Genomic DNA, 20,730 nt, shown 5'->3' with positions numbered 1-20,730 from the left:
AGTACACTACCATACCTATAGGAATTATTTGGATTATGGCATTGCCTCCGAGATGTAATTTGAATGGGTCTCACAGGAAAAGGAGAGAAGCCAGTTTCAGACTTCAGAGTATGTAAATCTAAGTAGGATGGGAATAAAGGTCCATGGCTGTCCCCCTTCGCTTCCACAGCAAAATTAAAGAGCTCATCACCTGAGACGTGATTTCATTCTCGATTTACTACACAATAGTGTTTGCTGGCACAACTGAGAGCGCCACAGCGCTGGCTGAAAGAAAGTTAAGCCGGTTTTGATACCTCACCCTGAAACAAATCACTGTAAGGTTCCTCCCTTGTGCTGTAGCTCAGAAAACAAAAATTTTCAGTGGGAAAGTGCCTGCATCTCACCACAGCCCCTACTCCACTCTAACCGTTCAGTCTCCTTCAAATCTTAATACTGTTTTATGATATAATACATTCTGGATGACAGTTGCTTAGTTACAAAAACTCTCAGATCAACAGCTACAATATTAAAATCTTGCCAAAGGTCAAATCCCATTGTATGATCATTCAGTGTCTTAAAGACATGTCTTTTATAATTTTTCTTAGTGTCTGACACAAATATTGAAAGACATTTTACTGTAATAGGCTGTGCTCTGTTGAAAAAACTGTATAGCCTAGGACAATACATGCAATGCTATCATCATAATTATAGACAAACTATTATTATAATCTTTGACTACATGAACTTTATATCTTATCCACAAAAAATAGATCAATCAATCCTGGAAGCAAATGGAATTATGAAACATTTGCCTAGGAGTAAAGCTGTAGAGAAAAGATCAATAAAATGAGGTTAAACATTTCCAGGCTTTAAGAACAAAAGAAATCAAAAATAAGCCTATATTTTATCAAAAAGGCATCTTTCATGATAACAGTGGCTCCCTAAGAAAGAAATGCACTGCACCCCACATTACTGAACTCTTAGGGAACAAATCCGTGTTTTAATAGAAGAAAAACATAGGCATTTTTATAGCCTATGCAAGTTCTGCATTATACAGAAGGTGGTACATCACCAAGATCTTTGGCCCGGCTGCTTTTCCTATTTACAAGTCCATTTCCACTCCCTCTATTCCAGACGTTTCTTTTGTGCAAACGTGGCAGCAGGGTGACACTGTCCCTTACTGCTTCCTCTGCGTGGTTTGCCCCAACACAACGCTGGGGATAGCCTGCACGCCCAACTGCTCATTCAGTCTGCAAAGGCTACTTGTTTGTAAGCACAGGGAAGCATTTAATAAAATTAACTGCAGGCTTGGTGCACCTTCTGACAATAGATCACAGGGGCTTTCTGTAGCTAAGGTTTCCTTAGCCTACCATCCAAGTGGAGATAGCCAGGTGTCTTCTCTAGTGACGGAGTGGGTGCATTCTCTCTAGATTACAACTGAAAGCCCTCTGAGGCCTTGGAGGATGCTGAGAATTGCCCAAGTCCATCTGGAATGATACAGTATGTGCAACAGGGTTTTAAGAGCTCACAGAATTTTTTTTTTTTGACAATTTCTATCCGCATCCTAGCACTCTGGGACCTACAGGGGATAAAAAATTCAAACTTCCAAACATATGCATGTTACTGCATGTTGGTTAGCCCAGAACTGCCCAGTTCACTGCTTAAAAATTGCCAAAGATGTGCCTATAGATCTACTAACTCATATAGTCCTGAAGGCAATGGTTTGCAGCATGCAAGCACTAATACAACACAGAGACACGGATGTTGTCATACCTGGGGAGTTTGTATTTGCTTGAGTTTGTATTAAATGTCTTTGTATTACAGAAAGTCATTAGCAGCTTGAAAGCCACCTTGAGAATAAATCTGGAAAGGCTTGTTTGTGTAAGTCTCTGCGCTCATTTTTTACCTTATAAATGAAGAGGAGAAGGACCAACCCATCAAGGAACTGTTTCCTTCACAACAAGGTAAAAGCAGCTAGGCAGACCCAGGCCCCGCACCAACAAATGCATTTCCCCCAAGGTCAGCACTTGTTACCATCCATTAGCTGTAGAGTTTCCTTAGCGATCTCAATAATGTCAGAGAGATCAAAGAAAACCCAACTGACTTAATGAGCCATTTGCAATTTCACTACAGCAGCCACGCAGATTGAAGCATGAAATCTTTGAGACAAGTAGGTGTTAGTGACAGCTTACAGCAGCGGGGCTGGGGGAATGAACGTTTCCTTTTTGTGATGAAAAACACTTGCCGCTTTCTGTATACACAGGGTCAGACTGTGCTCAGACTGTGATGATGGCATCACATAAAATATCTTTACAAGTAGTCACACAGCATATACTGTAACTGCAAGTGGGTGTTTTGGTGCATAACATGATAAAAGTTACAAGCAGGCCAAATAGAGGAAAAGACTGTGAGACACCCCCACCAAGACAGCTACCCCAAAGCTAAGCCACCAATAATGCTGGTGGTCACAGAGCTGGTGGTCACCATGCCAATCTCCTTTCTAGACTAAATCCCACAGGCTGCTAATAGGTATGTAGATAAATACTTTTCCCTAACGAAGTTATTAAAATTCCTGTGCATTTTGTGGCATTTTAATACTACTCCAGGTTCATGACCAAAGCCATCAGACACAATCACCCAGAACTTCCCCAGGGAATGCTATACTAAAATCCCCATGCAGACGGATACTCCGATGATGAAATGCCGCTAAAACGGCTGCCGGCAAAATCAGCCTCAACATACACGGCCCATTCAGGATTTTACTGTGCAGGCCTGTTGACACAGCAGGTAGATGCTTCAAATGAAACCAAGGTCCCCCTTGTGCTGCTCTCTGTTCAAACATGGAGACGGCCTCTTGTGTGGAAAGATCAGGGAAGTAATGAAGGATAGTTTGAGGAAAAACAGAAATACTAAGGATTTGGCTGGATTGCCCAGACTACTTTTGAATTCCCTAGTAATATTCCAGAACGATAGTTTGTGCCTTCTGGGCCAAAAAAAAAAAGGGGAAAAAAAAGGAAAAAGGAAAAAAAAAAAAACAAAACCAAAAACGAGAGCCGCCTCTGAAGTCAAACATGTTGAGAGACAAGTGTGCTTGTACCATACATGCTAACGAGGGACCGAGTCTACACTTGCTTCTTGGCAGTCAAAGAGCTCACATGCTACCTGTGCTGCTATGGGGTTGCCAAGTCCTAAACCCAAACCAACTCATCAGAGCCTGCTGCTCTCCTGCAGCCTATAATGGAGACAGACATCAAGGTCACAAGCAGGAAGGATGCCCAGACAAGTAGCAAAATACAGTTGCCGCAGTTGCTATTTCTCTTGTTGTTTTTCTTTTTCCACATAAAATAGTTTAAGAATGGCATCAGTCAGTACCAAGCGCGGATCAAAATATCATCAAATACCACTCTTCCAGCAACACAGAAACTCTCAAAAATTCAGCTGGCTGAGATACGGCTTGGAGAAGGAGCATGCCCTCAGTAACTGACTCAAAAATCCCACTTCTTGCAACTTTAGGGATTATTTTTCGTATAATATCCACCTATTTGCTAGCCAAATCTGACCCTGCTTAGTTTATGACTGCACCCAGAGATGGCTTTTCCCCAGACAACTTCTGTGGCCTACTTACTACCCCTGCTGCTAATAGAGTGGCTGCTTTGCCTGTACTTCAAAGGCTCATTCTTGTGCAGGATTCTATTTTTTTTTATTTGCTTTGGTTGCTAAGGGGGAAGCTTTAGCATGGTGGGCAAGGATTTAGTCACATGTGAGCTACAGAGAACATTATCCTTAGAGATTAATTTGGAAATCAAGTGACAATTGGCTGGGTATGTGTTTCTTTCTATTTCTTGAAAGCTCTAAAAGTACCACAGGATTTTTGCAGCCTCTGAAGGAGATCTGTTTTTCTTCTATATCATTCAGCCTCAGAGACAACAAAAAGAATATCATGCTTGTCTCCAGTGTCAGAGATAAAATCAGTAATTTCACTGCAAATCAGAAAACAAACTAGATTATTATGAAGAACAGCTCTACAATCATCAAAAGGTTGTTTCACAACTGTCTTTCAGATGTATTAAAGGCAGCTGCCTAACAGTGAAGTTAATTCAATAAGCAGAGGGAACGTAATTCATTTGGTACATAGTGTTTGCTAATCAAAGGGTATTTCCTGGCATCTAAACTGTGCGTGACAGAATGTTAAGCCTGAAAACATATTGTTAGTCCTCGAAGTTTTTCATCAAATCCAAGAAACATAACATGCATGCATGCAAGCGATTCTCCTCATTTAAGTAATGAAGATGAAAGCTGAATTATAAAGTTTTGTAACACTGAGCTGTGGTCCTAGGCAGAGCTTCTGAGAAATGGTTTTTCCTTCTTGTATTTGCGCAGGACAGAAAGTTGGATGACTTTATAATTTCTCCTTCTTTCAAATTATTGTCCCACAGAGCATTAATGTGATGACAACAGCAAAGCCTATGAGCAAGCATTATCAGTAAAAAAACAGACCTGGTACATCTTTACTGAATTCAGTCTTAAGAACATGAAACTTTTTTTTTTTTCTTTTTTTTTTTTTTTTAACCAAGGTTACCGTGGGCCTCCCATCTTCCACATCTGTGCTGTGGGGAACAGGCTGAGGAATAACACCACTTCTCCTTCTGAAATACATCACATTATCAGACTGCTCTGCTGCAGTTGGAACACGTGGACCCCCACCACCACCACAAGCAGCTGCGATGAAAACCTATTAAACCAACCATCTTGGCTACGGAGGAATATTTCACCACGATATCTTTCACATGAGATACAAAGCAGCAGAAAGGAGCATAGATTGCTGCACGGTGTCTGCTTGCCGTTTTCCTGGTGTGACAGATGCTGCAACTGAGACAAACCAGCTTCTCCCTCTAAGGTGGCCACTGCTCTTCAAATCATAAATAACCTCATGACTAACAAACAACTTCAGAGATCAAAACCTGGTGTATTTTATCGGACCTGAAAGGATCTAAACTTTGCTCAATTTTCAGAATTAAATCGGTATGTAAATTAAAATGGCAACTGTACAGACTGGGGCGGGGGGGAAGAGGAGACTACGGGTTTTATGTGAAAATTCCAAAGGAACAGTTCTTAAACGTAAAATTTAATTTAGGGGAAAAAAACCCACCACACCAGAATTATTTGAAAAATTCAAACTTATTCCACATTTGCTTTCAGATCTTTCAAAATTCAATGTGAGGGGAAAATCCTACCCAAGTATTGTTACAAAACTGCTGCCAAAGGCAAGATATTGCATTCTTAATGCAAACCTCATTGCCAGCATTTATTAACAAGTAGAAAATAGTATAGGACGTATAAAACTATGCAGCAACTGGCAACAAAAGCACGTTATCTACCTGGACACAATAATGAGATTTGATCTGTGTATTTGTTCTGAAAAGGACAGAATAATCTTTTTACAAAAAATTATGAAATGTTTCAAAGTGGCAAACACAGTGCAGCTGGAACATATGCTCTGGCTCCTTTTGTATGAATTACATACCTTTAGGTTACTGAAACATTAATGCAGCGAGACTGAAGAGAATTCTGCAAACTCTACTAATCGTGCTGCATACTTCAGTTGCTCATCTATTTTTTTAACAGGAATCATCACCAAATGAGAAGGAGTTCTGAGCGTATTTGATGTTTGCTTTTAGAACAGTTAACTCAATATACAAGCTCAGTTTCTATGCTGATTAACACACATTCCAAGCCAGTACCTTCCTGCGTTGTATTTTTGTGACAAAAATACAAACGAAAGTTCAAAATGAGATGCCACACTTGGAAGACTAAATACTAGCTTTGGAGATAATTTTAAAGGTCAATTTCTTTTGCAATGGTTAAAAGAGTTATGCAAAGAAGGAAAGAAGTAGTCATGCAGCAGATGTGATTACACACTTGTGGCTCATGTGAAAAATCTCAGTTGCAATTTGGAAAAACAACATTTCCAGGTATTCTGGCCCAATTATTTTCTGACATTTCAAGTTAGTAATAATCTCAGAATTTGCTGCAGAGAAAGGCATACTAAGAGTTCAAAGGCTCAAATCATTCAGAGCTTAGTCAAATATAGCTGGAATCCAATTGAAGTTTTTATTTTTCCGAACAGCTTCAAGGAAGCACATTATGAGTCAGAGAAGAAGAAAAGGTTTTTTAATGGCCATTTTATTGATGCAGAAAGTTTTAAGAAGAACGTGGTAGTTTCTTGATTGTCCTACTTCATGTTCTAAAGAACACTCTCTCTAAACAGCTCATGTTCTAAAGAATCCCTGAACAACAAGGTGAGTGTTTAACAGTAAAATCCATCAAAAAATTTCAAAGTATTTCAAGTAGTGCTCTTCAAACTCAGCAGAAAGGGAGATTCTGAGTCCAATCGTGCCTATAAAAACATATGTGGAGGATGTACAAACAGCTGCAAGTGCAGTCGCACAAGCACTTCTGAATCATATCCCACTGCTTATAAAAACCTTCTGTGTCAGTGTTTTACCATTTCAGGTAAAGTTTTCCCCTGTTTTTTCAAGTTAACAGTCGCTTGGGAAAGCTGCCATAAAAATGGCTCAACCTTTCTTAAAAATGAGGCATGCTTTCTTAGCTGGTTGCAGTGTCACAGGCACTGCATCATTCATCTCATAGAAGAGGACAGCATTCCCAATACACCTTCCTGGCAGAGGCACATCCATGCAGAGAGCAAAACGTTAGCAGGCCATTGATCCCCTCTCTCTCTCTCTGTCTCTCTCTCTCTCTATATATATATATGTATGTATTTATTTTATCTATTTATTTTTAATTGTGGTGAGGTTTTTGGTTTATTTTTTTGGGTTTTGTTTGTTTGTTTTACACTCTGCAACCCTTATTTTATTTATTTATTTTTATAAGGGGGAAAAAAATAGCTCTTGTGTCTTGGCATTAAATTTCAGGTTTCCTACCAAGTTGTCAAGAACATAGTCACACATATATGCCTTTAAGCTGAAAATTGGCTGTGATTTATCAAAGTCAGAATGGTATAAATAATGCATGTCTTGCACAGATGGCTTTTTTTGTAATGTAACAACTAATGGCCTGTCAACACAATATTCCAGGTACAGAACCTCTACAACGATCTGCAGTCTCTTTCCTGTATGATAGATGATAGCCTGTTAGGAGGCAAATGTGATATAATGTGTGATGATATGCAGAGATGTCATGGTTTGGTCTGGACTGGACACTAAACAAAAGACAGATGCTCTCCTTAACCTCTCTACCTTCAAAGAAAGGAGAGAGAGTAAGAGAGAGAGAAAAAAACTTACGAGTCAAGAAGAAATTAAACTACTTTAATGAAATATTAACAATAAAAAGAAAATATAATAATATTAATAAGAAAATAATGAAATATATACAATATATACAAATCCAGTATCGAGGTCCCAGGGTGACGATCACATCACTGGCAGGCACTGGGGAAGCCCCAGACTGGACTCAGCAATGGCTGGGAACTGGATTCTGGATCTGAAGTCAGGAACGCACGGATCAGGATCAAAGGCAGATGAGCAGACAGAGTCCTCCTCGGACACTGGCCATTGAAGAAAGACGGATGACCCTTTGATCCCTCAGCTTTTATACTGAGCGTGATGCAGATGGGATGGAATACCCTATTGGTAAGTTTTGGGTCCCCTGTCCCGTTCACTCCTCACTGCAGGTGCGACCACTCTATGCTTTGCCGCTTCCGACCCTCCAACAGGGCACACCACAAAGTTAGTATTGGTATTAACTATAAACATCAGGCCTTATCTGCTAGAAGCAGACACTGCCTGAAAAATGTGCTGTTAATTTCAGAAAGTGCTGTTAGTTAAAAGCGACTTAACTGAAAAGTAAGATCACTAAAAGGAAAATTCCTTCTGTTTTACCTCAAACCAGGACAAGTGAGAAAAGCCATGCCTCTTTAAGGTGTATAAAGGTAGTTAGGGATGCAAATTCTGCATTGTCTGGCTTTGCTGGTGAGCCAAAATGAAAAAATTATTTAGCCGATACCTGAAGACTGATACATACACAAAAACTTTAATGATCTAGATCATTCAGAAGAGATTTGTCCACATCCAGTAAGGAAATCCAAGGAAAGATGTTCAGTGCTCATGGTAAGAAACCACATTTGAAAAACAAAACAAATGGAAAAATCTGCATTCAGGAAGGAAAAAAAAAAAAAAGGCAAGCCAATCTCATAAAATTTTATTAGGCTTTAGTGCCAGATTTTATTTCAAATGCAAAAGCTTCTCCTTCAATGTGTTTCTCTTTAAATATTTTAGGATTATGACAAAGTTCTGACTAATCCACAGTAGCATGTAAGAAACACATCTGCTGGAGTTTCTTTAAAAGGAATGAGAAAAGCAGCATTACCAACACACATATTCAGCACAATCAGCACACGTTGCCCACCAAAAACGTACCTTTCTGTGATCGTTTCTCTGAGACCACTAGCAACCCCTTTCACCACTGTACTAGCCTTTGGCGTCAGCACTACTTGAGATATAAAAAAGGAGCCCTTCTTTCTTCTTTCGGTGATTGACGCCTGGAGGAACTGAATCAGTTTTTCCGGATCTGTTGTGTTTGCCCAAGGAGCTGGCATCATCTGGCCTGGCCAAAGAAATGGTACCTCTAGAGCCACTGGACTGTGGTAGAACACCAGCACTTGGTGTTCCTTTTCCCACAGGTACTGGAGGCTGACTTCATGGGCAAATATAGCAGGACACATTTTGTTTCCGTATGTGTCTTTGAGCATTTGGACAAGCTTTTCATGATGGTATTTCTGCATCCCGTAGAAGTGATTGAAGTCCAAGAAGACCACTTCTTTTGGGTGGTCAGCAAGAAACGCATTGATCTCTTCCAGACCCTCCTTGACTTTGGCACTGAACAAACCATGAGCAAAGTAGAGTTCATTGTCTGGGTCTCTGGGCTTGGTGGAAATTCTAAGATCAAAATACCGTATACCTGCCCCCAGCTGGCTGGTGAAGTTCATGGTCTGTGTAGCCAACCACTTCCTCATCAGCTTTTTAGCCACAGTCCCAAAAACAGACACAAAATTCTGGACCGTCTCTGGCTGCTCAGGCCCAACTGGAGAGGCTTCATCGATGTAGAAGCTAAATGAATCATGAGACCCTAAAAACAAAACAAAGGGAAATGATCAATATTGTTTTCATACATTTAAAGTCATTAGTGATTCTTTCTTAACAAACATAGTTTTCTGACCTTTACTATCGCTCATCAACAGACTCCTCCCTTGCCCTTTTTCTCAATACACTACATTTGTCTGGCAGCATTTACCCCACCAGCACCTTGCAGGAACTTGAAGTAAATGTAGTGCCTGTTTCACTGCTTGTCTGGGCGCTCCCTCACTCTCTTCGACCTCTTACTTATGCCTTTAAGTTCACCGAAGTCAGGAGGCTCTGAACGTCAAAGCAATTCTGGTGCAACTCCAGCAAAGCTAGTCACATAATAAATCCCCAGAGTCAACGAGAAGCGGAGAGTCTGGCACCGTACACTGAATCATGCACGGTCTGGTTTGCAGAACCAAAGAAAAAACTAAATCCAAACAAAAACATCCACCACACTTCTTTATAGCTAGCTAAAACATGAGTTGAAAAATGCCAAGGACATGTAACCTTTCTGACCTTTTTTTTTTATTTCAAGTCTCATCTGGTCATCAACAAGGTTACTGAATGCTGTTTTCCTTCTTAAATTTACCTCTAAAATTCTTTGCTTTCCTTTGCTACATAAATACAACAGATAGAGCTAAGGATAGCATTGCATGCCACTGCTAAAATACAGAAACTCCACTGCATGCTCTTGACAAGAATGAGACGTACTACTTAACACACCTATGTACAGAAGTTATCATTTTCCACAACATAACAAAGTTGAATACAAATATGTTAGACACTTTGCTAGGAAAGATTCTCTCTGTCTCAAGGTACATCCATTAAAAAAAACCCAAAACGCAATAAAACACAAAAGAAAAAACCAACAACTTATTTTGCTCAGCATTTAGACATTTACATGAAAGCAGCTGATAAAGCTAAGGACATCTGCAAACACATGATCATTCCTCTTTAAGGGACTTTGTCTTGCTTTATGGTGAGATGAGCTGACCCTAGAAGATGCTCATCACCCTTGTCTACCACTAGCTTTCTGGCCATTCACACAGAAATATTGTCTGGCTGCAGGCAGAGCCACACTCCCGCAGTCCCAGCCAGAGGGGATGCTTCTGGTCAGATTCACCGTGGCAAGCAGATTGGCTCCTCAGCCACTTGCAAAACTCCTTCAAGGTCAGCAGGACTTGTATTTCTGAAATGGACTGCAGCACTAGGCCCTCAGAGACCAAATCCTAGCATCAAAATGAGTTCAGTGCACAAGCCTTGCCTGCTACTGATGCTTTTCTAGGTGCTTTTCAAATTACTTTCCGAAGCACGCGCGCTGTGGCAAATAAATATCACATTAATGAAATCCTGCTAGTCAGTCATTTCTGATGGCGATGCTATTTTAACTGAACTGGAACAAACCCTATAGATTGAAGTGACAGCTATAACATTTTCTTCTTTAACAATAAATGGAGTCACGACAAATCATCTTAGACTCTAGCTTCGATTTGGCTTTGTTTAATCTGAGAAATGTCTTAAAATTTTGTACACCCCTGCTTTTCACGGCTGTCTCTCTGAACTGCATTTTAATTTAAATATTAGATGAATTTTCCATTTTGATCAAGCTTTCTACTGCTAAGTGTTGAAGCAATAGCATATTCCTTGCAGAACCTGATTAGATCATGGACTATCTGGTTACACACAGATATCCCAGGGGACCAGATCTGCATCCAGAATTTTAATGGTAAAACAAATGATTAGAGCAGTGACTTGTGTTTCGACAGTATTACAGGGAAAAATCAATGAGATACATTAAATGTTCTGCTCAATGTAATCCGCACTAATCTAGAAATCAAAGTAAATCCAGTCTTGTTTAAAACAAAGCATAGCTACAATATTAGCAAGGGATGGATCTTGCAAACCCTCGCTTTGTCCATTGAAGTCCCTTTTATTTCAGTAGGATTTTATGTCAGAATAAGTACAGGTATCATCTGATTGCAGCAGTAGGCTCAAAATGGTTTTAATGTTAATTAAACTATTTGTCCTTTATTGTCTGATGTACAGCCACTAGCAATCTGCAGTGCCAAATGCTACTTAAAACTACTAAAACAACTAAGTTGAGACAGGCAGCACAGTTCTCATGACAGAAAACTAAGGGGATCAACTTGTCAGCAGGTAGCTTTTAGCTACTGGTAATGCAAAACATAGAGAAGAGTGTAGTGAGGGGGGAAACACCACAGTTAAAAATGACTGAACATTACAAGCAGCATAGTTTAGAAAAATATTTTTTCTTAATCAAGGTCTTCATACACATATTTGACCCTAAAAATGGGGATTCCTATGTGGAAGATCCAGAGAAAAGCGCATAGTGCACTGAGAACCTCCATGTTTTGTAACCCAAACAAGGAAGCCCTATTAAATACTACAAAGAAAATAAGTCTTGACTTAACTTGGGTGACACTGAATGAAGCAGATACTCTATTCAACAGTTTGTAAAGCTTCCTCCTGACTGAAAAATGCAGCAAATGTTTTGTCTTTCCACATGTATAAGTAATTTAAACAGGTCATTTAAATATTTATTTTCATCACACACTCATACATTTCCTTTTGCCTTCATCCTGCCCTACTGTCGTAACCAGCTTACTCATATAACTTGGGGAAATTCAAAATCCTTACACTTGGCAGAGCAAATTAGAGTATGACCTTTTCCACTACCGCGCCCCAAATCACTATGTTCCTGGTAATGAGAGAATCCGTACAAACATACACTTGTTTTTAGCAACGACGTTTCCTTACAGCTTTGCTTTGGTGCGTGGGGACATTCCCATACTACTTTGCCACTGGGAAGTGGACTTGCAGGTTCTCTGCATCGTCAAATCTCAGCTCCCACGAAGGCAGGATGCAGGGTACCTTCAGAAATACTAATGCAACGATGCCTGCAGTCTTTGGAAGGTAGCAGTGCTTGCACATCAGCTATCTTTATTATAGTAGGACAGGGGACACATTGACCTGATGTATGGAACAGTCTCTACCACAGAGACTTCACAGTCTGAGATGTGGGGAAACAGAGAAGGGAAATGACTCGTCTCAAGTCACCGAGGGAGGAGTAAGCCGATACTCCTTGTGTGCAAGCATATTTTCTCACCAGTATCTAGCACTTCCTTAAAATATTGCACACTGTTTTCCCACTGTTTCAACGGCACAACATATTGTTGATCCGAGGAGGCTCATGGATCAGGATCACGGGGGTGGTGAACAAGGGGTAAACATGGTGTGCATATGCTACTGACTGACCAGTCAAGACGGGAAAGTAGACAAGGCCTTCTTTAAACAACTGGAAGAAGCCTTGTAATTACAGGGCTTGTCTTCATGGGGAACTCTGAGACATTTGCTGGAAGCGCAGAACAGCAGGGCACAGGGAATCTGGAGAGTATCAAAGACTTTTTTTCTGCAGGCACTCCTCTGGGTAGACAAGGTGCACTGCTAGACATGGTACAAATTAAGGAAGAAATGGCTAGGGACACGAAGGCCTTAGCCAGAATGCCTATGAGGTGATACAAGAACTTAAAATACTGAGGAAAGAGAGGAAGACACATAGCAGAATAAAGATCCTGGCTTTCAGAGCAGCAGTCTGTGAGAGAATTACCTTAAATGCCAGGGGACTCAGCAGAAATGGTTGAACTTGAAAGACAACCTCTCTAAAGCATACAGTGTGCAAGAAAACAAGCAGGTAAGGCAGGAGTCAAGTCTGGCTGAAGTATGGGTAACTCCTGAGTGAGCTCAAACTTAAAAAGCTATGTACGGAAGGTTTAAGCAGCGACAGGCTCCCTGGAAGGAACAGAGGAGGAATGCAGGGAGGGAGCTAGGAAGGGCACAGGGTGGGAAAGCTGTAAGGGGTGGGAAAGGCAACAGAGAACTCCTGCGGATATGTCAGCAGCAAAGGGCTGCAAGGAAAATGCTAGACCACCACTGAACAGGGCAGGAGACCTTATTAACGCAGGACAAGGAAACTACTGAAGTACTTGGTATCTTCATTGCCTGAGTCTTCACTGGAAAGGTCCGCTCTCAAGTGCCCCATGTCTCTCTGCCTAGTACTTTCTCTTTTTCAAACTGCTTCGCATTAGTAAAAGGTGACAGAGTTAAGGAATACTTACATGGATTAGACACATATAAGTGTGTCTAATATGGGACAGGACAGGATTCATCTGAACATGCAGAAGGCACAGGCCAAGATCACTGTAAGGCTGCCCTTTCTCACCTTCAACAGGTCGTGCTGACAGGAGGAGGCAAAAGTTAACACTCATCTTCAAAACGAGAAAGCGGGACAATCCAGGGAACAACAGTCTGCCAGATTCATTTCAGTCCTGGGGAAGATGACAGAGCAAGTCCTCATGGAAACCATTTCCAGCTTATGAACATTAAAAAGGTGACTGGGAATAGCTACCATGGATTTAGCGAGAGCAAATCATGACTGACCAACCTGATTGCCTTCTGTGATGGAATGACTGGCTTTGGGGAAAACAAAGTTTTCCTTTCACCTCAGCAAGGCTTTTAACACAATCTCACTTAATATGCTTGCAGTCTAACTGGGAAGACACCAACTAGACAAGTGCACTATAAAGTATGTGCAAAACTGCCTGGGCCATCAGGTTCACAAGGTTGTGGCTGAAGGTTCAAAGTCTACTCGCAGCTGATGACATGCCAATTCTCTTTAACATCTTCATCACCCAACAAAGACAATGAGATGGGGAGCACCCTCAGCAAGTTTGCAGGTGAAACCAAGTTAGGGGAAGAGGTTAATGCTCTTGAGAGAAAAGTTGGTATTCAGAGAAACTTCAGCATAACAGAGAAGCTGGACGACAGGCACCGTAACAAGTTTCAAAGGCAAGATGGATCCAGGACAGACAACCCCATTGAGTAGCACAGTGGAGACAAACTGGCTAGAAAGCAGCTCTGCAGAAAAAGACTTGTTCACACTTGGACATAAGGAAAAAACAACTTCCTCACAAGACCAGTTAAGCTCTGGAGTGGGAGACGAGCAGAGGTGGACTCTCTATCCCTGATTATCAACACTTGGGTCGATAGCCTCATCTAACTTGCAGTTAGCTCTGCTTTGAGCAGAGCATGGACTGGATGACTTCTGGAGCCCCCTTCCAATGCGAAGTGTTCTGTGTCTGCTTATTCTTCCCTCCCCCAAGATAAAAAGAGATTCGTTTCTTGTCTCTCAACCTCAGAAGCCATTATCAAGAGATATTTAAAATGTCTGCACCAGCCGTGATCCAAAGAATAAAACTGGCTCGTTCCAGCCACCAAGACATTAAATTTTCATTAAGTTAGTTGTGGCCAAACACTATTTAGATATTCAAGCCTGAAACACACAGTATCACTTTGATTGCAAGAAAACAGCTGCTAGTACTTTTACTAGGGAGAACGATCTCCTGTTTTCTTTACTGAATTCCTGTAATAGGACAATTGGGAATATATAACCCAGTACAGCTCAGCTATGGACATATTTATGGCTTCCCTGGAGGGCTAAACCCCCCATTTACAAAATAATTGGGCTCAGTGCTGAAAAAAGTCCCTCAGAGAGAGTGCACTTCAGTTCAGAATCATGTCTTCAGTCCCACAGAGGCACAGAGAAGCTACTATTTTTGGTGGCTAAGCTTTAACATATCACTCGTAAAGCTGTCAAGCCTAGCTGAACTTAGCTCTGTCCTCCCCTTGCCTCACTGTTGGCTCTGTCCATGCCTTGTAACAGCCTGGTAAACAGCACCTAATACAGAGATGCAGAATCAAACGGTTCTGCCCAACATGCTCCTTTCGGCAGCAATCACACCCTGAAGACCCACAAGTTACAGAAAAATCACAACCATATAGAAGCAAAGTTTCACAGTTTTTGGCATGTTTTACTCTCTTCCCCTTCTCCCACGAATCTCAAGCTCCTCTTGTCTCTGTGCTGGGAGTGGAGTCTTTTACTACTGCTTTGAGTGTCATTAAAAGCTTTACCTGCTGTTGTCTTCCTATATTTAGAAGATGACATCCTTTGGTGGCTATTGCTGAAATGTCACTTACAGTGCAGCCTAACTTTTTTGAAAATGTCCTTGTCAATGAGGGCTCTAAAGTGAATGACTGCAGATCACAACGCGTTTCTTGGATGTTGTGGAGAACAGCTAGGACAAATTCCATGACCCCTGGTACACAGGAGACCAATGCAGTCTCATTTGATCTCTTCTCACTCTCTTGTTTGGCCTCGAAAAGAATCAAAGAAAGAAAAAGCCCTATGAATCTTTACCTGGCTGCACTGCAATTTCAAGGAATAGTAAAGCCTAGTCACAAACACTAGATTTGTTGAACCTCAATATTGTGTTTCTCCTTCTTTTTAAGATGGCTGAGCACTGTTGTCTCTATCAAAGCCACAGCACATCTCAGGAAGTCAAAAGGTGCTGCTGAGAGCAATGCAATTCAGACTTTACAGTCCAGTTTAGCATTCAGACTGCTTGGGTGACACAAGCTTTATTTGATAAAAGGATTAGCCAGGACAGCAAAACAAAAACAACTGGGGAAAAAAAGAGGTTATACATCGTTCAATGACTCAGCCTCCCCAAAGGTAACTGCCTTGCTTACCAGCTGTTCTTCCAGTGTTCATCACCAGTTGTGTACCCCTGACACCATGCAAAGGCCACAGGGCTTAGGCACTCAGCGCTCCATGATACAAAGGAAGGGAGAGGCAGATATGACCTCAGGTAATGCAAAAATCCAGGTAATGAATAAGTCATCAGAATCAGAACAAGAGTACATGTATGACCCATGCTTATATACATATGCCCACTAGCTATGCACCCGATCACATGAAGTTATGATGTAATGCGTACAGACAACACTTTGCTACCCATAAAACCTCCTTCTAGGCTCACAAACTCTGTCAAAACCCTAGGAGAAACAGCTCAGTTCTCCAAGCACCACGCTGCTGTTTCTAGGTGAACCAGTTAAAGATGCACAGACAGCACCATGCAAGTAAACTTAGATTTAGGTAAACTTAGAACCGAGAAGCCTAAAACTGCATCTCTGCAGGGAGACCAGGGAGCTTTCTCCCTGCAACCCCCAAAACTTTTGTTTTGTTCTGTGTCTGAATTAAGAACCCTACAGAGACTGAGCTGGCCACCTCCCAGGTCTCACCAACCCCAAACTCCATGGTCACAACAAGCCAAACCGCCACGGTTAGCCAAGGGTACCTGGCAAGGAAGCTCATCCAGTTTCGTTCCTCCAACTCAACCTCCAACAGTCACATGGGATTTCTGCAACTCCCCAACCGTAAGCAGTTCCCGCGCTACCCATAATTAGGAAAGCTTTTCAGGCAAGATTGCCAGCAGCACCAGGAGGATGCTGCCTACCTTTTGGCTTTCTGAAGGCTCAGGAAGCCTTCTCAATGGGAAGTCAGAGCAGTGGGTGCTCTTCCCGGAGTCCTGGCCAGCCAAACAACCACACGTTCTTGGACCTTGGTCTTAGCATGGAAATTGGGATTTTCATTAAAAATAAGTATCAGACTTTTCTTTACATGAGAGGAACATTTTTTAATATCCAGGAATATCTGGGTTTTATTCAAGTGAATTGTCTGATCAGAAAGCAAGAAAAAATATTTTATAAGCCTGCATTTATAGGTGGTGAGCTACCCATACATAAATCAAACTGAATCACTCCCTCTCAAGCAGTGAAAACAGAGGAACTACTTAACTTTTTGTATATAAAGCCCTGAAGTTTCTATTAAAAAGAGACAAAAGCCAAAATGAAGACATTTTTAAAATAAGCCCATTAAACAAACTTGAAAAGTCTGTGAGGTAACATGAACACAAATCATTCCACTTTTTAAATCAAATCTTTTTCCAGGTCATACAGCACAAATAATTTTACATCCAGACAGTTAAATCTTGCAAAGTCAACAGTTTTAACCTGTTAAGTAAGCACTTTAATGCTTTCCGGCTATAACTACGTGATAAATTAACCTTGGTTTTCAATGGGAGATTACTGGTGAAGTACAAATCCAGAGCCCAATTCTAAGCACACTTAACTGTTTGAATTATTTTAATTATGTGCATGAACGTCTGCAGGAAAGAGACCCGTTTTTCTTGAGCTTCTTTCAGAATAATAGAATTCCAAATTGCTCTAGAGTTACATTAACACCAGATAAATTGAAGTCGTTGAATATCAGGGAGCAAGAAGAAGCAGGCAGTGACAAAAGAGAAAATGTATTCCGGTCGTGTTTGAGAACATAAGCAAAAAAGGTGACAGGAGTGACAGAGAATGAAGCTGTTAAAACACCATTTGTTACATTACTATTAACTACACAAGAATTCAGATGGTGCTTCAGCTACAGCACAATTTCCCCATCAGAAATGCACTCCCCAATCTGCCCACCTCCTCTGTGCCAGTCCTATCGTCTCTTCCAAAAGAGTCCAAGCTCTTTTCTTCCTCCCCTTGTATCCCCTTCTGCCTTGAAGACTTTGGTGATAATGTGGGAAAAGGAAAGGAAATGTTTGCTTCCTTCCTGCCCCGTTACTTCCCAGAACTGGTACCCTCCGCCCATTCCCTCACCCCAGGAGATAAAGGTGCGTTTTCCCTCTGCCACCAGGTGAGTCCTGGACCAACCATTGGAATTGCATATAACCGTAACTCGGACCTTGGTCCTGTGCCTAGGGACACGGTGGTGTGCTGCCTTATGGGGACTGTTATTGCAGGCAAAGTAGTGTGTAAAAGGGACAATGTGATAAACCAGAGAGATACGCAGTAATTAGTATGCAAACATTTTAACATGGTTTACTTGCAAGGGTGACCAGAACTATTTTGTACTAAAAATCACTTCAAAGTAGTATTTTGTCAACTTCTGCCAGATACGGTTTCTTATACTACTTCTCCTATATGTGGAACCCTGCATTTCTCAGCCAAACCATCTCGGCTGGAGCACCTTAATCCACATCAAATGTCACAGCACAACTACAACAGACGCACCAACTACTGGATCAATGGATACAGCCTAGAGCTGCACATGGCAAAGTACAAAACATTCAAACGCCAGCACAAAGCAACCACTCTGTGATCAGCCTAATATAGAACAGAGACTTCATCCTTCAGAGAATCACAGAATAGTTGAGTTTGGAAGAGACCTGTGGAGGTCATCTGGTCCAGCCCCCCTTTCTCTTGAGTCTGAAGAGAAGTTAAGTGAAAGAAAGAAAAACGTCTGCACAGATGATACAAATCATTGAAGACTGCTCAAAAAGACCTTCCTGAACCAGCATCTTAGCTAGGAAGAAAGAACTGGTAGTCCATCAGTCTGGAAATGGCATCCCATATCTAGTGACCAACTTTCACACCTGACTCTATATTTTTGTTCTCCCTATAAACAGATAAAATTTTCACACACAAGAAAGGATTTTAAGTAACTACTAACTCTTGCTCCTCTGGCTTCTCCTTATCACCTGTAAAATATTCCTGAGGATCATTTTGTTTTGTGCTTTTTAACATGGCTACAATTGCCTTCAAGGGGAACCTATGACTGTTGACATTACCAGTAATCTCCATGACCGTGACAAACTGCTTTTGACTCAGGCCGAAGCTGTTACCACTCTAAGTTGTTTTGTAAGAGACATCTTGTGGACTATGGCAGTGCCTGCACTGGAGCCAAGATCAGTGCCTCACCTAAGCACTGCTTCTTTCCTATAAGGAAGTCACTTCTAAAAATAAAACAGGTTGGAAGGTGGGGAAGGATCTACTTGGCTTTAAGGCTCAAGATAACTGGCAATTACCACAGTACAACAGGCAAGCTTGGCTAAAAATCTGATTAGGTTACTCATTATTCAATTCATACTAATACATTTAGTGTACATAAAAGTACCCACATTCAGTCTCTTAGAGCTCCCTCCCACAAACATGAAGACCTGTTCCTGCTGCTCTTAGAACACTACATCAGTTAATTCCACATTCCAAATTCTAAATACTCTGTTGAAAAGTAAAGAAATAAGACAAAAAAAAAAAAAGCTGTAATTATATTTCCAGCTCTCCAAATAGTGTGAGCATGTTCACAACTATGGACATCACAAGGTCAATTCTGCTAAAGAAACTATTCTTTAACAGAAAATTAGCACATGCTGCCCTCCTGAGAGCATGTTTCCCCTCTCGCTTAGTAACTCCCTTACTGTCCTGTAATTATTTGCGTAGGAGGAGGTGTTGTAATGTTTTCTGAGACACTGCTAAGAGTAGATAGCCTCCTACCTCTTCCCAATCAAACCACCTCCAGACAGATTTCCTTGCAGACTTCACGCAGACAGCACACAGAAGACAGCAGAGTGGAGCAGTATGCGAATGGTGGGGGCTTTCCAAGAGCCTCAGATTACTGTACTCTAAAAGCTCACCATTAAGTGAATTATTAGTTTCATCAAATATAGGTTCTAAATAAGCCAGTCTTTACTCCGACAAATGTAAGATTAACACCACTGGAAACATGAAAAAGGCCTCCAAGATCAGGCCATTGCACAGAACGGAGCAGGGTAATCCTCACGTTTAATAAGCTCGGTGGAGACCTGGCCCCAGGCCACCATGGCCGCAGGACGAGCTCTGGGCAGCACCACTGCTCACCACCTCTCCCCATCTCTACCTCCCCGAGAGCCATACCCAGCTGCTCCACCAGCACGAGTCAGGCCACCAGGTTTCCTGGAGACATCGAACCGCAGAGGGCGTGGGGAACATTTTTGCAGTACAGATGTAGAAGTGGAAATGGTCATGCTGAGGACTGAGAGAATCAGTTGGTGTGCTTTCCCCACTATTTTTTCCAAACGAGATCTAAACCTCCCAGCTGTACACAGATGAAGAGGTGGAAGGCAGTAATATATATGTGCATATACCAAATGCAAGAAAGACCCCCACGCTGTTGGACATTTGTGCACTGCACTGAAAATTTTAGAAGGTGCAAAAGCCTCAAAACTTTTAAAACCTGCCCTACAATAAGCCACTAAAAAGTTATTTTTATTTCTTCTGCCAAGTGAAACTGTAAACATGATTTCACGACGGTTTGTGAGCAGACACATAGTGCAAATTCTTTAATAGAAAAAGGCTCCCATTACCTGTAAGGCTAAAACCCACCAGGATTCATGGAACAAGGACTTCAACTAAAGTTACAAAAATTAATAAATCAGCTCCTATTTCTGACACAGCAAGAGTAACTACCAGTTTTTTTAAAGAATCTTTACATCAGGATTGACCAAGCACCTAAAACATACAGTTTAAGATCATCAGAAGTTAAAACCTCAACAGCAGACCAGACACAACACTATGGCTTTCATGATGCACATCAAGCGCTGTGCTGGGCAAACTGCCATGGCCACCTTATTTATGAATTTGAATGAATTTATGAAGACCGAACAGAATATTCTATATCAAATTAGTAAGCATCACATACAATCTTGTATTTTATGGACAACTATAATCTGAAGACAAATTGTCTATCTAATCACTTGGATATAAAATAGTCAGGGGCAGAGCTGTAGCTACTGTCAGTCACCAGCACTCCACAAATGACAATTCTCTCAAGTTTCTGCTTTTTTGGGAACACTGCAAACAAATCTACTATGCTATTTTT

General features: G+C 41.3%; 1 protein-coding gene across 1 annotated transcript in view; it reads right to left on the bottom strand.

Moving 5' to 3' along the window:
* PLCXD3 (phosphatidylinositol specific phospholipase C X domain containing 3) overlaps window positions 1-20,730 on the bottom strand; it is an 88,637-nt gene that overhangs the window by 22,396 nt on the left and 45,511 nt on the right. Inside the window, exon 2 of the mRNA XM_054185189.1 lies at window positions 8,418-9,126. Within this exon, the coding sequence (XP_054041164.1) occupies window positions 8,418-9,126 (709 nt within the window). The remainder of the gene's footprint in view (window positions 1-8,417; window positions 9,127-20,730) is intronic.

The sequence above is a fragment of the Rissa tridactyla genome, chromosome Z (genome assembly GCF_028500815.1).
Source record: "Rissa tridactyla isolate bRisTri1 chromosome Z, bRisTri1.patW.cur.20221130, whole genome shotgun sequence".
Lineage (NCBI taxonomy): Eukaryota > Metazoa > Chordata > Aves > Charadriiformes > Laridae > Rissa > Rissa tridactyla.
This window is presented reverse-complemented; position numbering and strand designations above follow the sequence as displayed.